The 22,128-nt window shown below is 33.4% G+C and overlaps 1 protein-coding gene across 2 annotated transcripts; it reads right to left on the bottom strand.

Annotated features, from left to right (window-relative positions):
- Positions 1–674: 674 nt before the first annotated feature.
- On the bottom strand, positions 675–22,090 carry LOC127711176 (transcription intermediary factor 1-alpha-like). Of its 2 annotated transcripts, XM_052217153.1 has the most exons (3): positions 22,005–22,090; positions 2,227–3,372; positions 675–1,040 (listed from the first exon to the last, which is right to left on the bottom strand). In XM_052217153.1, exons 2-3 carry the CDS (start codon positions 3,304–3,306, stop codon positions 1,038–1,040), a joined length of 1,083 nt encoding a protein of 360 aa, XP_052073113.1. In that variant the 5' UTR covers positions 3,307–3,372; positions 22,005–22,090; the 3' UTR covers positions 675–1,037. The 2 variants fall into 2 exon arrangements, with proteins under 2 accessions (XP_052073113.1, XP_052073106.1); XM_052217146.1 differs by having other exon boundaries at positions 675–3,372.
- Between the last annotated feature and the right edge of the window lie 38 nt (positions 22,091–22,128).

The following is a 22,128-nucleotide window of genomic DNA, read 5'->3' as shown; positions in this document are numbered from 1 at the left end:
TTGGTCCAAATCCCCCAATAGTTTCACAGAAGATTTTTCTTTTTAGTTTACGAGGTCAGTCAGACTACAGACACCAATGACGAACGTAAATGATGGAAATAGCTCATATTGCCTTTTATGCCAGTAGAGCTAGCAAAGAGATGTTAGATATAAATTTGAATGAGAAAACCACGCAACAACACAATAAAGTCATCTGAAGGTTAACATGCATGTACAGACTTAACAATAGACAAGTGTACATGTCTTTTACAGAGGTGAGTGTTATAAAATTTTAAACTATTGGCTAACAGGAAGTGGCTACATGTACAAGGCAGATGTAAAAGTTGTTTACTTGCTATATATACAACTCAATATCATCAAGCTGAACACCAAACATTAAATCATTCCCTTTCATAGAAACCAAGAAAACTTGTGACAAAAATTATACATGTACAATGAGTGTTGTAAAATTTCAGACTATCGGCTAACAAGAACTGGCTACAAAAAAATTGTAAAAATTGCTAACTTGCTGCAACTCAACATTATCAAGCTGCAGACCATATATTAAATCATTCCCTTTGTGATGAAAGTTTTCTTTTGGACGGAAGGACAGACGGACAGAGTCTAGCGGTTACTAGAACTGCTTCCGCCTTCAGCTACGCAGGTAAAAATAAAATATGTATAACTCTTCTACCTTCTGAAATATTAAAGCTTTATTCATATCAGTAATGTAACAAATTCACTTCAAGTAAGAGAAAAATCTTTATGTTACTTGCAGTCTGGCCTATCTTGGGTTTCATTCGTATCAGTAGGTTTATTTTTAAGTAAAAGTTTTCATTTTTATTAACCTAAATTCTTTGTATGATCCATCTAAAAGTTCTGAAGTAGGCTGATACATTTGTTTTACTAATCTGTTTAATATTAGAAACACTTTTATTTATCATGTTTATGCATCAGCTTTTGTATTGTCAATTTCCTCAATGCTCTGTTCACCATCGTTGTCACTTATATCAGCTTCTTCTACATACCCATCCTTCTCTGTTTCATACACATATATCTTACTGCCCATATCATTTGTGACAAGCAGATTCTTCTGGTCCTCACTTAAACACAGGCCCTTTGGCCTTATTAATTCCTTCGGTGAATCAATGGAATATGATCTTGAACCATCACATGACATCAGACCAATCTTATCCATTTGAGAATCTGAATAATATACATTTAGCAGGCTATTATTTGAACTTGGAATTATTTTTAATTATTGAATTTGCATAATTTCTTGTGCTTGAATTTTTTGATAAAATCCTTGTTTATTTGTTATTATAATGTTTTGAGTGGTTCATAACACTTTCCATATAATGTATTTTGTATAGATAGTGTTGTGCGCGGCACAATACATTCTATTGAAAATGTACTATCTTCTTTGTAATAGAAAGTGTTGTGCACAGCACAGAACATTGAAGTACAGAATAAACATGGAATTTATTAAAAATTTCCAGCACAAGAAATTATGCAAATTCCATAATTAAAAATAATTCCAAGTTCAAATAATAGCCTGTTATTTCCTTTATCATCAGTTTCTACATCTTCTACATGCTCCATTGTATGATCAGTGTAAATAAAGCTGTCACTTTCACCATCTGGCATGTTTGGAAATGTTTTAAAGTATATAATGTCACCACATGAAAAGTAAAATCCTTTTTCGTTGACATGAACATACCATGAGCTGTCAAGCCCTGGTAATCCTTCAACTTTGGTGTATAATGTTCCTTTTAAACGGTCATAACATTCAATTCTCTCATCCTGTCTAACAACAAGGAACTTTTCATTCAGTGAAATACCATCAGAATTCTTGCTAATAGGAAGTCTTTGATCAATGGTGAGTGTTTTTTCATTTAAGAGTTCTATGGTTCCATCCTCATCATTTAGTAAAGCAATATAGCCATGACCATCAGAGGCTAAATTAAATGGTGAATATTCAAGCTGGACTGTATTTAATTTTGTACTGTCAATACTGTACACTTCAATGCATTTTGCAAAATGATCTGCCACAAAAATGTTTCCATTACTAGAAAAACATGCTTCATTATTCCGTTCTTCTTTTTTGATTTCAGATATTAATTTTAACTTGACTCTAGGCAGCAGATTACATGTTAATGGGAATTCACAATGCTCACTGATATGACTAATTGTTGACACCATACATTTATCTAATGAATTATTGATGTTGTCAAGTTCTTTAGTAACACTTGATGTTAAATGTGAATGAAAGTAGTGGTTTGTAAAATGATTTGTAAACTTGGTATGCAGAGGAGATTTTTTTTCAAGTTCCTTTATTGTAACCATTATCTGAACATGTGATGCTTTTTCAAAAACTGTTGTGAAAATGCTCAATTCATTGTCAAAGGCAGCAATTCTATCATCCAATTCTACAACCATACTGCTATATTTCCTGTCACTGTTTTCTGAAAACTGTGTTAATTCTGCAGTCAGTTTGTCAGAAATAATATCAACCTTGGTCTTGATATCTTGTCTGAAGTGATTCAGTTCTTCAACAATAGAACCAATTTTATCTTCAAATTTTTTTGAATCCTCAATGTACCTTTCTCTTACTTTTTGTAGTTTCTGTTTACTGCATTGTAAGGTTTCTTTTATATTCTTTGGTAAGTCAGATTGACAAATATCTTTTGCAGCAATCTCTATTGTTTTAACAGTCTCACATTTCCTGTGATCCACTGATACACACAATGAACAACATTCAATTTCATGATCACAGCAGTACAATTTAAGCATTTCTCCAGGATGCAGGTTACAAAATTGATTGGAACTTTTCAGTTCATCCCTTGAAAGCTCTGTAAACAAATGTACACTATGTGTAGCTGTTGATTTGTTAGCCCGGTGATATTTAGTACACATATCACATAAGAGTTCTCCACACTCTTTACAAAAGTTATTAGCCTCACACTTTTCTCCCAGTCGTTCACAAGAAAAACACATTTTGCTTGTGCTCTCGAATTTTTTTCTTTCTAGAAGCTCAGCAATGAGAAAGTTTAAAGTAAGTGTTTGTACCCATTTTTCAGGAGAAACTAATAATGTTTCTGAAGTTTCTTTCTGTTTTGTGTAATTTAATACTGAACGACAAACTGGACACTCTAATGTATGCTGAATACCAGATTCAGCTGTGAAGTGTGCACAATAGGCTGCAATGCATGTTTCACAAAATGAATGCAAACAAGGCAAACACTTCGGAACTGTCATTTGCTCCAAACATATGGGACATGTTGTCAGGTCCTCGTTTGAAATTTCTGGGTTTAAAGGAGATGCCATTGTAAAGTGTTTCCATTCACCTAGTCAATGTGAAATTACTGTGATGGGCCTTGGATTTTGGCTGTGCTAAAATGAAAAACAAAAAGAAATGAACAAATTGAAACAAAACAAAACAGAGAGAAACAAGAGGCTGTCAGAGTGACAGCAAACCGGATTTCCTGCAAAGGTCGAACCCTGAACAGTTGAGCAAGTATGGACACTACATTTAAGCTTAAAAGAGCTCTGAAATTTGGATTGTGATTGAACATTTGACACAGCATAGGTTTGTGACACAAAATGAATGTGTTCAAAGAACTGAAAAATTTGAAATTGGACATTTACCTATTATGGTCCAGTATCCAAAATCTAAGTACATTGTTAGAATCAGCATATCAAAGAACCCCAAGAATTCAATTTTTGATGAAATCAAACAAAATTTAATTTAGGACCCTTTGGACCTCAATGTGGACCAATTTGATAAAGGAGCCCACAATCCAAAATCTCTAAATACATGGTTAGATTCAGCATTGCGAAGAACCCCATAAATTCAATTTTTGTTGAATTAAACAAAGTTTAATTTTGGACCCTGATTTGGACCAACTTGAAAACTGGGCCAAAAAATCTAATATTTAAATACAGGTTTAGATTCAGCATTTGAAAGAACCCTATATATATTTAATTTATGTTGAAATGAAACACAGTTTAATTTTATCCATATAATTTTCTGTTCAAAGGGAAATAACTCAAACTGAATAAATTATAAACACATAGTTCTCTACAATTATATGATTTAACCACAATTTTCTAAAATTAGATATGATGTTACACAATGTATATCTATTTTCAAATTATAATCAAATATAATTAATAGTTCCAAATATTTTTTCTTTCATTTGTCAAAAACTTATATAGATCTGCAACTTATCTATCAATGTCAACAACTTTATTTACACAATGCAATGTAATGAAATATATCCTTTAATAAAAATAGATTATTATCTAATTAAAGGAGTTCACTTCTTCGATTTTTTTTTTATATATATAGCATTCAGAAAATTAGTTTATACGGAATAACAAACAAACCTACCACAAAATTCTTCAAACAATTTACCAAAGAAAAGAAAAAAAAATCCAAAATGTCATTTATCATTAATACAATGTCTTTTAAAAATCGTTTAAAAAATGAGTTATTTCCCTTTGAACAGAATGGAGTAATTAATAAGAATTTCATCAAAAATTGAATTCTTGGAAAAGGGCTATAACTCAACAACGAGAAAAGCTGAAATCATGAAAATTGAACTTGACCTTCATTAAGTCACAGGAAACAATATATCTAAATTTGAAAAAATTTCGTCAAAGCGTTTTCATGTTAATGAACTGACACTGTTTGGCAGCCGCCTGCCTGCCGTACATCCCCAAATCAATAACCGATTTTTCCTTCGAACGGTAAAAAATTGACAAAACGTAACAAAATGAACGGAATGAAATGAAAGCAAACTAAAAGAAATATATAACATTTGAAAGACTTACTAAAAAAAAGGTCTCAAACATAAATTGAACGTGACTGACATTCTCCAAAAAGGTCATAGTTCACATAAAAGCTGTATATTAAGAGAGAGATGCATTTCACAAATATCTATTTAAATTGGTCCATGTAAACAAAAAACTGAATCAAGTATCAGGTTCTGTAGTCAGATTTTTCTTCTATTACAAGATGTGATCCCTAATAAATATCTATTTAAGGAAGCAACCATTTAACTTCAAGGGGGGTTATGGTTTTTTGTCTGAGTCAGAATTTTTTTTTTAGTTTTTCGATGCTATCAATCAAATTATTTTTTTCAAAATTTAACTCTTTAAGGTATGGGGAAAATCTGGATTCAGCATATTTTTTTCATCATCTGCTTGACCACAATATTTTTTTTCATCAAATTGGGGATCAGAATATTTTTTTAGGAAAAAAACATAACCCCCCCTCCCTTGAAGTTAAACGGTCGCTCCCTAACAATTGCTCACATCTAAACCTTAAAACAAACTGATATAAAAAATGTTTGCAGGGCAGACAAATAAAGAACTAAACATTCCTTAAACACACATTTTCTTTCTCTTGCATTAATAAATAGCCCAATGTGTTAGAACAAATCTCAGATATTTGGTGAAATCATTTATTTCTGGAATGAATTAAAAAATAGTATTCTGTGTAATATGGATTACACTAGTGAAGCAGGAACTGCATACCCTTCCAAATGCATATGAGTTCACCCCTATATGTGTTTAAACATAATAAAAGGGCCAGTATTTATTCGTTTTTTTGGTTCTATTTTTTGTGTCATATTTTGTAAAATTTTATTTTTTCAACATGTTCGATATCCATGTTGTTTTATGACCTTGTCTATCATACATGTATATACTAGGCCGTTGGTTTTCTCAATTGAATTTTTTCATATTTTTCATGTCAGGGCCTTTTATAGCTGACTATACGGTATGGGTTTTCCTCATTGTTAAAGGCCATACAGTTGCCTATAATTGCTTACATCCACTGAACTTTGGTGGATAGTTGTCTCATTGGCAATCATACTTCATCTCCTTATGTTATATTTGTATTAAAAAATCATGTTTTATATTGGACTTTAGGGTTTGGTCAAGTTTTAGGGTACTATGAATTTACTTTTACTGACTGTTAATGAATTTGGTTGTGCCTTAATAGGGCTAGACAGGAAACATTTACCAATCATCCATTTTAAGATGCATTCTTACTGAATTGACTTATCACCCGTTATTTTATAAATTAAAAAATTTATTCAGTGGTCTCGTTGGCCCAAAATAGAAGGGTGCTGTGCCCTTCTGCCCTGACTGTGACACCCTGTTGTAAACATCCTTGCACCGCTTTGGCAATGTACTCTAAAAATTGCCCATATATATAATAGTTGATCTCTAATCATGTTCCTATGTTGTATAGCCGAATCACTTTGGGGAAGGAAAATTCCAGTGTAAATTTTAACCCAGACACTTATACTGGAAAAACTTACAAATTGTGTGGAAAATGATTTTCAATGAGGTCTTAAATTTACTTTGGTTTTAGGTAGGAAGATGGCTAACATCTACGAGGCTGGAAGGCCATGTGACACACAACAGTGACACCATTGAAGAATAAAAACAGAAATGACAATACAATGTGTCTAGTTTTAGGTTTTAGACCCTTTACAATAAATGTGTAAGATTCCTATATCTCAGTCTGTCCTGATTTATTTTATTTCATGTTTATACCATTCAAGAGAAAAACTAGAGGCTCTAAAGAGCCTGTGTCGCTCACCTTGGTCTATGTGCATATATATCAAACAAAGGACACTCTCCAACATATTGTAGACGAGAATAGACTTCATGACGAAAATCTCTATTTTGTTGATCTTGTATTACTGATCTTTCATTCTGTTTAGTTTCTCTCTATCTTCTTTAGTTTTTGCTCAAAACACAAAAGAGGGTAAAAAAAAAACTATTTAAGGGCAATCACTCCTATGAAGAGTGACAGTCTACTAACTATATCGGCAAAATTTGACTTTTTAATGGATCTTGCCTTGCTTCCTTGGAAGGAGGAACACCCTACCTTACTAGACAACAGAAGTATTGCACAACAGAGAACAGAAAATGTCATTAAGCGTCTTAGTCGTGAACCTACACTTTTACAGAAGTACAGAGAGACTATAAATGAACAAGAAAAACATGGATTTATCGAGAGAGTTGATGAATGATCAACCAACACAAAGGTTCATTACATACCTCACCATGATGTACGTAAATAGTGGTCAACCACGCCCATCAGAATTGTATTTGACTGCAGCTGCAAACCTACACCTGTTAGTCCGAGTTTAAATGATTGTTTGATGAATCTTTCGCCAAACCTGAATGACTTAACCGGGATTCTTCTCTGATTTAGAATGCACAAATATGCCGTGGCGACTGATATAGAAAAAGCCTTTCTTAATATTGGTCTTAATGAAGACAGAGACATATAATACAAGAGATTCGCAACTCGGCGAAATCCCGTAATAACACGCGGCCACTAGTTAAACCTCGTGAGATCTCCTTAGGTAATAAAGTCATTAATAAAAGTATTAAAAGTACTCGAAGTAAGGACGAATGTTTTAAGCATAACATAAACTGTTTCAGTGTTAAATTTATCATAATTAATTAAATATAATTTGAGTACATATATAATTATTTATTTTAATGTAATTTTGATTTTAGATTTGTATTATTGAAAAAGAGACATAATTTGATATTGTATAAAAAGAAAACTGATATTAAATAATTAACACTTGATAAATTGTGTGTCAGAGTTCATTTTATTTGATAGTTACATAATGGGTTTCTATTGAATATACACCTGTCTCGGAGACATAATTTCACAGTGTGACATGTATATTAGGTTTGAATTATTCGATGACCAGGTAAATCACGAACATGTTATAAATAATGAGTTTTAATTGACACCTTGTAAACAAGAAGTTGTCACACCACAGGTGTCCACACTCTTTCCAAAAATACAAGTCACAAAATGTATAATTAATTAATATGGAAAATACTTAATTTATTTGTTAATTAATTGTTAATCATGATAGGCTTTGTTTTTTATTCTTGATATTTATAAATTATTAAAATTTTATTTATTTTTATATTCCTCATTTATTGGGCTTTCATTGAGTTTTTTTTCTGTAGGATTGTCGGTAAATGTTTGATTTCTAAGTGTTGTTTGACAGTTTTATCATATAGGCTTGCATTGAGTTGTTTTTTTAAATGATTGTCGGTAAATTTATGGTTTCTTCATGTTCGAAGTGTGTATTGAGAATTAATATTTAAGAAAATTACAATTAATTTCTCATTTGAATAAAGCTTCATTCATGTGCACGCAATATGGAAAATTCCGATTTTATTTCGTTGGATGACAATCTTAATTTCGTGGGATGACAATCTTAATTTCGTGGGATGACAATCTTAATAGTTACGACTTAGATATACTCCTAGTTGAATAAGCTGATAACGAACTCTTTGTTGATAGTGAAAAGGACGAAAACATAAGCGAGAGACCCACCAACAAAAACAATTGACAATACTGCATACATAGATGGATATGTGTGTCCTCGAAGCAACAAAAAATCTATAAAAAAACACAGGTCATACATCAAAGCAACACGGAAGACACTATTTAAAAAGTATTTTATAACCTTGTTTCCACGAGACAATCATTTGTAGTGGTTTTTGTCTTTTAATCATTTGTAGCGGTTTTTGTCTTTTTATTCTGGAGTAAAGAGATGGCAATTTAAAAGTAAGATTGTTTATGTGTATACAAATCCTTGGTGTAAATAAAATCTTTCATTATCAAATATATATATATATATATATATATCTTTTGCAGTCACCACTGAAATGTCCTCAATACGATTTTAATTTAAAAATGAATTAGGTTTATGTTTTGAACGAGAAGCGTAGTCTGAAACGACAACAGATGCATATGAAGCTCATTCATAATATTACGACCAGCAGAAGGTTTCCTTTACTAGGAAAATTTTACTCCTTTTGTAAATTTACTGCATTCGTTCATCTTTGGCACCCTAAAAAGAAGAAAAAACAATGACTTTAGAATAGGAGAAAATAAACAACTTTGCTATAAACAGAATGAAAAATGAATAAAATGTCTAACAAAATGCAGGCTATAAATTTCATAGTGCACAAAAAAGAAGGACTGATTTAAGGAAATTTGTCCATGAACAATTTCAATATTTAACCAGTTTAATAAAAAATTTCGGGTATCAATCAGAAAAAATCGCCACATTGTTGGATCAAATTTTACGAAAATAGTCTTATTTTCACGAAACATTTGGGAGTACTATTGGCCCATAAAATTATATATTTATTAGCATATTTTCAAGTTTTAAGAAAAAAAATTGGGAGATCAAATGGTTTCTACGGCAATAGGTGAAGTAAAATGGGCCGAGTTTTAACGTTGTTTGTATTTGATTAATCTCATCATTAGAACACATTTTATCAATAACAAATTATTAGAATTAGTTTTTTGTAACTTTTAAATATACTTGCATGCTTTAGCTGTGAAAGGTATCGGCATTATCCATTAGAAAAATCGTGAGGCGTAGAACCTTTTACACACCAATACGGGTTATTACCCATAAATCCATCGGATTAATCGGCTTTCCGGTGGCCACGTCATTTCATTGGCCGTTATATAGACTCTACTAGAGTTGCGAATCTCTTGTATTATATGTCTCTGATGAAGAGGATCGTGATGTTACCAGGTTCTATTGGCTTAATAGTAGCCCAGATGACCCAAATAGTCAACTTTTCACATACAAATTCAAGTCAGTATTATTTGGAGCAACTTGCTCTCTGTTCATCCTAAATGCTGTTATACGTAAACATTTGACTGAAAATCCCACTGACTGGACAGCAATGTTAAAGAAAGACTTATATGTTGACAATATTATTTCGAGCTTTAATCAACAAAGAGATTTGTTAGACTATTTTCATACATCACGTTCAGTATTTGAAAAAGCAGGGTTTAACTTACGCTCATGGGCTTCGAACTGCAAATAAAATGCTCCGCAGGGCGCAGCTTGATACGACCGCAGATGTCGAACCCTGAACAGTTGGGGGAAGTATGGACACAACATTCAAGCTTGATACAGCTTTGGATTTGGATTGTGATTAAATATTTGACACAGCATAGGTTTCTGACACAGATTGAATGTGGTCTAAGAACTTAAAAATTTTAAATTGGACATTCACCTATTATGGTCCAATATCCAAAATCTAAATACATGGTTAGATTCAGCATATCAAAGAACCCCAAGAATTCAATTTTTGATGAAATCAAACAAAGTTTAATTTCGGACCCTTTTGACCTCAATGTGGACAAAGTTGATAACGGGGCCCAAAAATCAAAAATCTAAATACATGGTTAGATTCAGCATATCAAAGAACCCCATATATTCAATTTTTGTTGAAATCAAACAAAGTTTAATTTTGGACCCCGATTTGGACCAACTTGAAAACTGGGCCCATAATCAAAAATCTAAATACATGTTTAGATTCAGCATATCAAAGAACCCTAAGAATTCAATTTTTGTTAAAATCAAACTAAGTTTAATTTTGGACCCTTTGGACCTTAATGTAGACCAATTAAAAAACGGAACCAAAAATTAAGAATCTAAATACACGGTTAGATTCGGCATATCAAAGAACCCCAATAATTCAATTTTTGATGAAATCAAACAAAGTTTAATTTTGGACCCTTTTGACCTCAATGTGGACAAAGTTGATAACGGGGCCCAAAAATCAAAAATCTAAATACATGGTTAGATTCAGCATATCAAAGAACCCCATATATTCAATTTTTGTTGAAATCAAACAAAGTTTAATTTTGGACCCTTTGGACCTCAATGTGGACCAATTTAAAAACGGGGCCCAAAATCCAAAAACTAAATACACGGTTATATTCAGCATATTAAAGAACCCCATGAAATCAAGAATAAAACCCCATTGAAATTGGTCAAGAAATAAGCAATTTATAGGAAGTATCTTCTTTTGCACAATCCTGTGCTATTAAATATTTCTTGCTATTGCGCAATACTGTACAATTGACAATTTCTTGCTATTGGGCAATATTGTGCTATTGGATATTTCTTGCTATTGCGCAATACTGTGCAATTGAAGATTTCTTGCTATTGCGCAATACTGTGCAATTGAAGATTTCTTGCTATTGTGCAATACTGTGCAATTGAAAATTTCTTGCTATTGCACAATACTTATTATATAATAATTTACACATCCTGTTTGGTGTGTATCTCCTACCATATCATTATTATTTGATTTTAAATATAAATCAGAAATAACCAACTTAAAATGGAAAATTTTAAAAGAAACAAAAAAGGAAAAAAAAAATAAATCCCCCCCCAAAATTTTTTGAACCCCCCATTATGATTCATCACCCCCAAACTCAATCCCAGCCTTCCCTTTGTGGTATGGTACCTTGCAGTACAATTTCAGAGAGATCCATACACTTAAACACAAGTTATTGTCTGGAAACTAGAAAAAAATGTGTTTTTTGGCCCCTTTTTGGCCCCAAATTCCTAAACGTTTAGGGCAATTACCCCCAAACTCAAACCCAGCTTTCCCTTTGTGATATGGAACCTTGTAGTACAATTTCAGAAAGATCCATACACTTACACACAAGTTATTGTCATGAAACTAGAAAAATGCTTGTTTTTTGCCCCTTTTTTGGCCCATAATTCCTAAAATTTGGAGGCAATTACCCCCAAAATCAATCCCAGCATTCCTTTAGTGATATGGAACCTTGTGGTACAATGTCAGAGAGATCCATACACTAACACACAAGTTATGTCTGGAAGTTACAAAAATGCTTATTTTTGGCCCCTTTTTGGCCCCTAATTCCTTTACTGTTATTACCATAACCCCCAAAATCAATCCCAACCTTCCTTTTGTGGTATTGAACCTTGTGGTAAAATTTCATAAAGATCCATTCACTTAAACTAAAGTTAGAGTGCGAAAACCAATGTGTCTTCGGACGACGCCGTACGACGCCGGACGACGACGACGACGACGACGACGACGACGACGACGCCGGACGACGACGACGCCAACGTCATACCAATATACGACCACAAAAATTTTTTTGCGGTCGTATAAAAACTACAAGACCGTGCCTCATCCAAAAACTTGCTAGACGAAGACAAACTTGTCAAGATACTTGGTTTACGATGGGACACAGAAAACGACACACTCACATTTGCATGCAGAGACCCACTTTCAGTAGATGATAGCATTACAACAAAACGCGATATACTTCGTCAGTCATCACAAGTTTATGATCCGCTCGGAATAATCAGTCCTATCACCGTTAAGAGTAAAATGTTGATGCAACATATATGGGAGATGAAAGTAGATTGGGACGAACCGTTATCGTCGGACGTCGTTTTACAGTGGAGGCAGATACAAAAAGAAACGTATGATTGTACCAAACTTGAGATTTCCTGCTGTTACCTAGACAACACCTTAAACACGAATAACTTGCATATCCACATTTTTACCGATGTAAGCTTAAAGGCCTACGGATCATATGCATATATCGTAGACGTAGATGGAAATCAAAGCACGCTAGTGATGGCAAAGAACAAAGTTGCACCACTGAAGAAAATGACAATTCCGAAACTTGAATTACGTAATGGCGTCTGTTATAGGACCTAGACTGTTGAATCATCTTATGCAACATATAAATATTGAACAAGCGATACTTTGGACTGATGTCAGATAGTACTGAACTGGCTAAATACCAGCCTTTAGAAATCAAGTCTCGGAAATCAAGCAACTTACAAGGACGTTTAAATGCAGGTATTGCCCGACAGACTCAAACCCCGGCCGACTTATTATCTAGAGGGATATCAGCCGATAAATTTAAAAATTTAAAAATAGTCAATTATGGATGTATGGTCCACAGTGGATTACTGACAAGTCTAAATGGCCGTCATGAATACCTACATTTGTAATGATCAACACCAAAATCTCTCCATTTCCACAGACGACGTAGAAACAGCCAAAAAGGACGAGGTCAGTATGATAGCCGATACAATAGGACTTCATCAAATTATCAACATTGATCAATTTTCTTCTTATCAGAAACTACTCCGTATTAAGATTCATACAAAACTGCAGAAAAGACAAACAAAGTGGAATGTTAACCATATCGGAAATTCAGAATATGTCTATAATGTTAATTCGAAATTCACAACATAGAAACTATGCTGAAATAATGAAGGACTTAAGGGAGAAACAAAAGAAAAACAGCCTTGTTAAACAACTCAAACTGCATTTGGATCACGAAAATATAATACGATGCGGTGGAGGAAGAATTAACAAGGCAAATACAATAGAATCAGCTAAGTTTCCCATTTTATTGCCATCTAAAGACAAGTTAACCGATCTCATCATAAAAGATGCGCATACAAGAAATTTTCATTGTGGACTAGAAAGTACTGTTACAGTTTTACGCCAGTATTACTGGATTCCAACGATCAGACGAAACGTAAAGACACTTTTGTGTCGCTGTGTTGCTTGTCGTAAAGTTACAGGCAGACCCTACCCTGTTCTGGACCCAACACCCCTACCAGCCGACAGACTTCGTGAAGACCATCCATTCACAGTTTCAGGAGTGGATTTCGCAGGACCATTACACATAAGAACTAAAGAAGGACAAAACAAAAAAGTGTACATATGTCTGTTTACTTTTGCTAGTACAAGAGTAGTTCATTGAGAAATTGTGCAGGATTTATCATAAAATGCTTTTATTTTAGCTTTTTGCTGTTTTACAAGTAGAAACTCACTCCCAAAAGTGATGATTTCAGACAACGCGTCTACGTACATGTATGTTGTGGGAGCAAAAGAAATTGAACATTTAACAAAATCATCATAAGTAACTGAGAAGCTTAATTCTTATGGAACAACTTGGCGATTTATCCCAAAGAGAGCACCTTGGTTTGGCGGGTGATGGGAGAGATTGATAGGATTAACGAAAAACTGCTTTAAAAAGGTATTAGGAAGAGCACTGGTGGACAATGCAATACTCAACACGATAATTACTGAAGTAGAAAGTATACTCAATGATCGCCCACTTACATACGTTTCATCTGATCCAACGGACAACGAACCCCTTACTCCGTCACATTTATTATATGGAAGACGAATCAGGACGCTACCATATAATGGACTTGAAGACTATAGTTTACAACCAGGAGCCAAAGACAATATGCATGAATCAGTAACTAGACAATCTAAGTTTCTATCATTAATTCTTAAAAACTTCATAAAAAGATGGAAACAGGAATACTTAACTTCGCTAAGGGAACATTACAGTTACATTGGTCGAAACACACAGAACATTAATGTCGGAGATGTAGTTCAGATTCATGACGATGTATCAAGAGTAAATTGGACTTTGGCTGTAATTGACAAATTAGTTTACGGCAAAGATGGACTTACACGATCAGCCATTATTCGAACCAAAAACGATGTGACATCTAGACCAATCAGCAAACTTTATCCGTTAGAACTGAATTCTTTGGAAGTTGAAACTAGAGCAGCTCAGTGTGAGGCAAAGAAGATAAATGTGGATTGTGTCCAAATGTGGACACAGATGATGCCCCCGCTTGAATATCATATAGTTATAAAGGGACATAACTGAAGAACAGTAAAAGTGACGCTACCCAAATTTGAACTTGATCTGAGTTTTGTGGTAATAAGCATTGTGTGTAAGTCTCATAACATTTTGTTGAGGCTAACTTAAGTAGAGAACAGATCCTAAAAATTCAGCAATTTTTCTATTTGTAAACACGCATAACTCTAGAACGGTTGTGTATAAGTTTTATAACATTTGGTTGAGACAAACTAAAGTTAGAGAACGGAAATGAAAAATTCAGCAATTTTTATGTTTATAAAGGGACATAACTCAAGAATTGTAAAAGTGACGCCACCAAATTTCGTACTTAATCTGTATTATGTAGTAATAAGCATTGTGTATAAGTTTCATAACATTTGGTTGAGGCAAACTAAAGTTAGAGAACGGAAACAAAAAAATTGTACATTATCTTAGTTTTGAGGTAATGAATATTGTGTATAGGTTTCATAATGTTTGGTTGGGGCAAACTTAAGTTACAGAATGGAAACTAAAAATTTTGCAATCTTTCGATTTATAAAGGGGCATAACTCAATAATGGTTAAAGTGACACTACCCAAATTCAACTTGATCTGTGTTTTATCAGTGGAAGGCAAAATTAATCATTGCATTGTATAAAGCATTGATTGTAGTTGATTCAACTATAATCATGGACAAAGGAAGATAACTCCAATTTTTATAAAATGCTCTGCTGGGGCGCAGCTTGATACGACCGCAGGTTGAACCCTGAACAGTTGGGGCAAGAATGGACACAACATTCAAGCTTGATACAGCACTGAATTTGGATTGTAATTAAATATTTGACACAGCATAGGTTTCTGACACAGAATGAATGTGGTCTAAGAACTTAAAAATTTTTAATTTACCTATTCAAACCATATCATTATTATTTGCTTTTATATATAAATCAGAAATAACCAATTTAAAATGGAAAATTTTAAAGAATAAAAAGGAAAAAAAAATCCCCCCCCCCAATGTTTTGAACCCCCTTATGATTCATCACCCCCAAACTCAATCCCAGCCTTCCCTTTGTTGTATGGTACCCTGAAGTACAATTTCAGAGAGATCCATACACTTGAACACAAGTTATTGTCTGGAAACTAGAAAAATGCTTGTTTTTTTTGCCCCTTTTTGGCCCTCAAATTCCTAAACGTTTAGGGCAATTACCCCCAAACTCAAACCCAGATTTCCCTTTGTGATATGGAACCTTGTAGTACAATTTCATAAAGATCCATACACTTACACACAAGTTATTGTCCTGAAACTAGAAAAATGCTTGTTTTTTTGCCCCTTTATGGCCCCTAATTCCTAAAATTTTGAGGCAATTACCCCCAAAATCGATCCCAGTCTTCCCTTTGTGGTATGGTACCTTGGAGTACAATTTCAGAGAGATCCATACAGTATGGATCTCTCTGAAATTGTACTCCAAGATGATACACTTGAACACAAGTTATTGTCTGGAAACTAGAAAAATGCTTATTTTTGGCCCCTTTTTGGCCCCTTATTCCTAAATGTTTTGGGCAATTACCCCCAAACTCAATTCCAGCTTTCCCTTTGTGATATGGAACCTTGTAGTACAATTTCATAAAGATCCATACAGTTACACACAAGTTATTGTCATGAAACTAGAAAAATGCTTGTTTTTTGCCCCTTTTTGGCCCCTAATTCCTAAAATTTGAAGACAATTACCCCCAAAATCAATCCCAGCATTCCCTTTGTGATATGGAACCTTGTGGTACAATGTCAGAGTTATCCATACACTTACACACAAGTTATTGTCATGACTAGAAAAATGCTTGTTTTTTGCCCCTTTTTGGCCCCTAATTCCTAAAATTTGGAGGCAATTACCCCCAAAATCAATCCCAGCATTCCCTTTGTGATATGGAACCTTGTGGTACAATGTCTGAGAGATCCATACACTAACACACAAGTTATGTCTGGAAGTTACAAAAATTCTTATTTTTGGCCCCTTTTTGGCCCCTAATTCCTTAACTATTGGTACCATAACCCCCAAAATCAATCCCCACCTTCCTTTTGTGGTATTTAACCTTATGGTAAAATTTCATAGAGATCCATTCACTTAAACTAAAGTTGGAGTTCGAAAACCAATGTGTCTTCGGACGACGACGACGCCAACGTCATACCAATATACGACCACAAAATTTTTTTGCGGTCGTATAAAAATTACTTGAATAATGACATTGATATTTTTAGAAATTGCATTTAGATTAAGACAAACTCAAGTTAGAGAACGGAAACGAAAAATTCAGCATTTTTTTCATTTGTAAAGGGGCATAACCCTAGAACAGTAATCAAAGTGCTTGTAAGCACTGAATGGTAAAGATTGCTTTAATTTATCAGTAGGAAGTAAAATTGAATATTGCATTGTATAAAGCATTGGTTGTAGTTCATTCAACTATAATCATGGACAAAGGAAGATAACTCCAATTTTAAAAATGACTTGATATTAAGAAAAAAAAAGAAAAAAATTAACTACCATTATGCACAAAGAAAGATAACTCCAATTTTCAAAGAAGACTTTAAAATATTTTTAGAAATGAAGGGTAAAAATTGCTTTAATTTATCAGTGGAAGGCAAAATTAAACATTGCATTGTATAAAGCATTGATTGTAGTTGATTCAACTATAATCATGGACAAAGGAAGATAACTCCAATTTTAAAAATGACTTGATATTTAGAAAAAAAAATAAGAAAAAATTAACAATTTTTCCATTTGTAAAGGGCATAACTCTAGAACAGTGAAAGTGACGGCACCAAAATTCAAACTTGATCTGTATATTGTGGTAATAAGCATTGTGTATAAGTTTCATAACATTTGGTTGAGGCAAACTTAAGTTAGAGAACGGAAACGAAAAATTTAGCAATTTTCCATTTGTAAAGGAGCATAACTCTAGAACAGTAAAAGTGACGCCACCAAAATTCAAACTTGATCTGTATTTAGCGGCAATAAGCATTGTGTATAAGATTCATAACATTTGGTTGAGGCAAACTAAAGTTAGAGAACGGAAACCAACTTTGGGACGTACGGAAGGACAGACGTACAGACGGACAAGGGTAAAACTTAATGCCCCCTTCGCTACGGCGGGGGCATAAAAATAAAAACATGGACTAACACGTGTTAAATGTAAATTGTGAAATGTTAAAGTAAATGTGTGATTAGCATATGGACATTTAAGTGAATAACCATGGACTGTTAAACATTATTACATAGAGACTTTAAAGTTTTAATTTATTTTCTCAGAACTTTTATCATTTAATTTGTGATCACTTTTATTTATTGTAAAGTAATTCATTTGAGGCCACCAGTATGTTGGAAGTAACACATAAACGTAACATTCTCACTGCTGCTATTCATTGTAACGTCACCTAAGTGTGACGTATTGAGATCAGAGTTTGAATAGAGATCCATACATGCTAGACGCCTTTGTTATTGTTAGCCTTATAGTTGCCTGATTTACCCCCTAAACGATACCCTTTGGACCTCAATGGGGTATTATCTAATTAATAATGAAAATAAATACAGGTTTAGATTCAGCTTTTCAAAGAACCCTATATATATTCAATTTATGTTGAAATCAAACACAGTATAATTTTGGACCCCAATTTGGACCAACTTGAAAACTGGACCCAAAATCAGAAATCTAAATACAAAAATGTATATGTTTATTAATAGACAAACTAAGCTTAGTTTTAAAGGAGTTTGCTTCATCAAAAAATATATATATATAGCAAACCACAAAATACTTCAAACAATTTACAAAAGAAAAGATGAAAAAAAATCCAAAATGTCATTTATCATTAATACGATATCTATTAAAAATCTATAAAACTTATCTGTAATTATCTTCAAAATGTCTAATAATGAACAGTAAATTTCAAACTTTATTTATACTGTCCTACAGATCTTATCATCAACACTTAGGAAACAGAAAATTTTCAAATAAATCTGTCACTCCAATTATAATTGTGTGATTAGATATTTACTTGATGTTTTGTTATCTATTTACAGCAGAAAATTATAAAAAACACTTAGTGTAATCAAACTTTATATATATAATTAATAGTTCCCAACATTTTTTCTTTCATTTGTCACAAACTAATATAGATCTGCAACTTATCTATCAATGTCAACAATTTTATCTACACAATGTAATGTAATGAAATATATCCTTTAATAAAAATAGATTATTATCTAATGAAAATGATATTTGTAAATCACAATTTCTGTTCAAAGGGAAATAACTCAATCATATAATAAGTATATATTTGGACTTCTAAAAACTCAATACTCAAAAACGAGAGAAGCTAAAATCATGAAAATTGAACTTGACCTTCATTTAGTCACAGGAAAATATCAAAATTTGTTTTTGCCGCCCGCCCGCTGTACATCCCCAAATCAATAACCTATTTTTTCCTTCGAAAATCTGGTTGAAAACTGCAAATTTCCTTAAAATTACCAATTCAGGGGCAGCAACCCAACAATGGGTTGTCTGATTTGTCTGAAAATTTCAGGGCAGATAGATCTTGACCTTATGAACAATTTTACCTCATGTCAGATTTCCTCTTAATGCTTTGATTTTACCCCTATGTACTATTTTTAGCCATGGCGGCCATCTTGTTTTGCTGGCCGGTTCATCAGACACAGTTTTAAACTAGATACCCCAATGATGATTGTGGCCAAGTTTGGTTAAATTTGGCCCTGTAGTTTCAGAGGAGAAGATTTTTGTAAAAGTTAACAAAGACTCCAAGTGATGAGAAAAGCTCACTTGGCCCTTTGGGCCAGGTGAGCTCAAAAACTTGGATCTGTGATTCTTGGGCCATCTTGGTTGGCAGGCAGGGTCATTGGACACATTTTTTAAACTAGATACCCCAATGATGATTGTGGCCAAGTTTGGTTAAATTTGGCCCAGTAGTTTCAGAGTCCATGAGAAGATTTTTGTAAAAGATAACAGACAACGCCAAGTGATGAGAAAAGCTCACTTGGCCTTCCTTTGGGCCAGGTGAGCTAAAAAGGAAGAAAAAAAACCCCACAAATTGCCTTTCTAAGGTTTTCATCAGTATTCATTAGTGGAGCAATTTGGCATGTCTTTATTTGAAAATACAGTTGGATAATCCCCTTTTAATTATTGGGCGAGTTTGCAGGTCTAAATCCAGCAGGATATGACATATTTTCATTAGTGGGGCGAGAAGCATGTCTAAATTCATATATATTAAACTAATTCCTTTTGAGATTCTGAGTCTAGAGCGATTTTCATATTTGGTCGTCTTGATTCTGAGGCAGCCAAACCAGAAAATAGCTCCAGACTCAGAATCCCAAAAGAGACTAGGATTAAACCACTTTTCATAAGTCTGGTGAGTTGGTAGGTTGAATCTTCTTTTATTTAGTGGTGCGAGTTGGTTACGGCCTTAATTTATTTGAGATTAAACACCTTTTCATAAGTGGGGTGAGTTGGCAGATCTTTATTCATTGACATTGGGATTATACAACTTTTCATAAGTGGGCAGAGTTGGTAAGCCTAAATCAGACGGATCTAAATCCTTTTCATAAGTTATAAGTTATTATCATCATATTAAATAAATCTCAACATAATATACAGTATTTTGAATGAAAAGACAGGTTTTTGACTTTTGATAAATGCAGAGAACATTGTGCAATTGCTTTCATGTCGATCCGGCCCCAAGTCGATCCGTCCCAAGTCGTTCCGTCCCAAATCGATCCGGCCCCAATAAAAAAATATTTATAAGGAATAAAAATACAGATATATATGATATATAAATTATAATTCATAAATTTTTATGAATTTTACAATAATATAAGAGGTGGGCGGTAAAAAAGTTGGCGCTTGACGAATATTTGAATATTTTAATTTTTATAAGATGAGACATTCATTTGAATATTTTCTTAAATTAAATTAAGATTTCTTATAGAAATATAATATTTTTTTATATTAAAATATTTGAATTCAAATCAACAACAAAAGCTGGAAGAAAAATTAAGTAATAAGAATCAAAAAGGTCTTTGGAAGTCGATCGGTAAAATCGGAATTGCGAACGACAGAAAACGAGTGATCGATACCATTATCAGTGGTTGATAATTGCTGAAATGTGACAAATGTCAGAACGAATGTTTAAATGAACAAATTTCTAAGGGAGAAGTCTTAAAAGCCGTAATTCATGCTAATCTTCGGAAAGCAGCAGGAAGAGATGATATTCCTGCCGAGGTCCGGACAAACGTTATTAGAACTTCAAATAAAAGATCAAACTATAAAGACCTTGTTAATTAAGTAAATTCTAATAACCATGATTTTAATTGGATTAAGTGATTACGACTGGCCTTACTTTGGTTCACGATCATCACACAATTGTTGAATAAACACACCATGCAATTATAGACTAATGATCATTATGATGATTACATAATTATATGTTCCAGTGGATTGTAAATATCTCAATGATTTATCTCTTCTATATGTCGGAATTGAATAAAAACTTTTCCCACTGGTATTCTGAGTTATCAATGAAAATAACTTCATATTTATATACTGATGCTGCTTTACAAATTGTACAAATCATACTCATTTTCGTATCGATTTAAAATAATTCATCTGAATGTTACTCAAAAGGCAATATTAGGCATACTTCACTTACCTGCTGTCATTAATCATCACAAATTCCATTTATACTGATTCAAATATGTTATGGGGCCGGATCAACTTGGGGCCGGATCGAAGTAGGACGGATCGACTTGGGGCCGGATCAGTTTGGGGACAGAACGACCTGATACCGTGCAATTATAGTATAGTAGAGGGTAACAGAAAGGAATTTATTTTTGAATTTTTCATTACCTAGGCAGATTTTTCAAAGTTTTAAAAGATAAATGACATTGTTTGCTGTTATCTTCCAATTGTGATCCAGATATAGTATCTTCAACTTTTTTTTTATTCCCATTAGAAACTTTTTAAAATTGATTCACTTTGGAAACACTAAAAGGAAAGAACTGGAATTTTTGGTACCATTTTTAAAATTGCCATTGTAACCACAATTAACAATTGTTTGAATTACAGACAACAGTTCCTGAATTCTCAATGTTTGTACTTCGATTTGTGCTAATAAAATACCGGTTCTAAAGACATTTTTTGGGGGGTTTTTCCTACATGTCCTATTGCCAAAAATTAGACATTTTCAGATATTGTCTCATATATTTTTTTCTGGAAATTTACAATTTCAGATGCATTTTTTTTTTTGGAATTCCAGCGTCTTCCATAGGGGGGATCGACTATTTCTGGAAAAGCCCAATAATGCCATTAATGGCAATAACGCTAAGTTACCCTTTCTCCCACTCCCCCTTTTTCGTCTCAGTTAAAATGATCGCCCCTTTCTTTCTTCACAAACCAAATAGACTGATGGTTTCATTTAATCTCGTGTATTAAAAAAATATATGTACCTTTTCAACGGCTTTTGTCACAAAGCCGAGTGCCAGTGGGTGAGCGATGGATAGCTTCGTGGAAGGGGAGATGAAACCAATGTAATAGGGGTCTTTTATTAGGAAGCCCTCTCGTTTTTTCATC

Source organism: Mytilus californianus, unplaced genomic scaffold (assembly GCF_021869535.1).
Source record: "Mytilus californianus isolate M0D057914Y unplaced genomic scaffold, xbMytCali1.0.p SCAF_1, whole genome shotgun sequence".
Classification (NCBI taxonomy): domain Eukaryota; kingdom Metazoa; phylum Mollusca; class Bivalvia; order Mytilida; family Mytilidae; genus Mytilus; species Mytilus californianus.
This window is presented reverse-complemented; position numbering and strand designations above follow the sequence as displayed.

Bases quoted from the DNA above. Each gene is read 5' to 3' on its own strand.
- LOC127711176 (XM_052217146.1), bottom strand. From the start codon at position 3,306: ATGGCATCTCCTTTAAACCCAGAAATTTCAAACGAGGACCTGACAACA.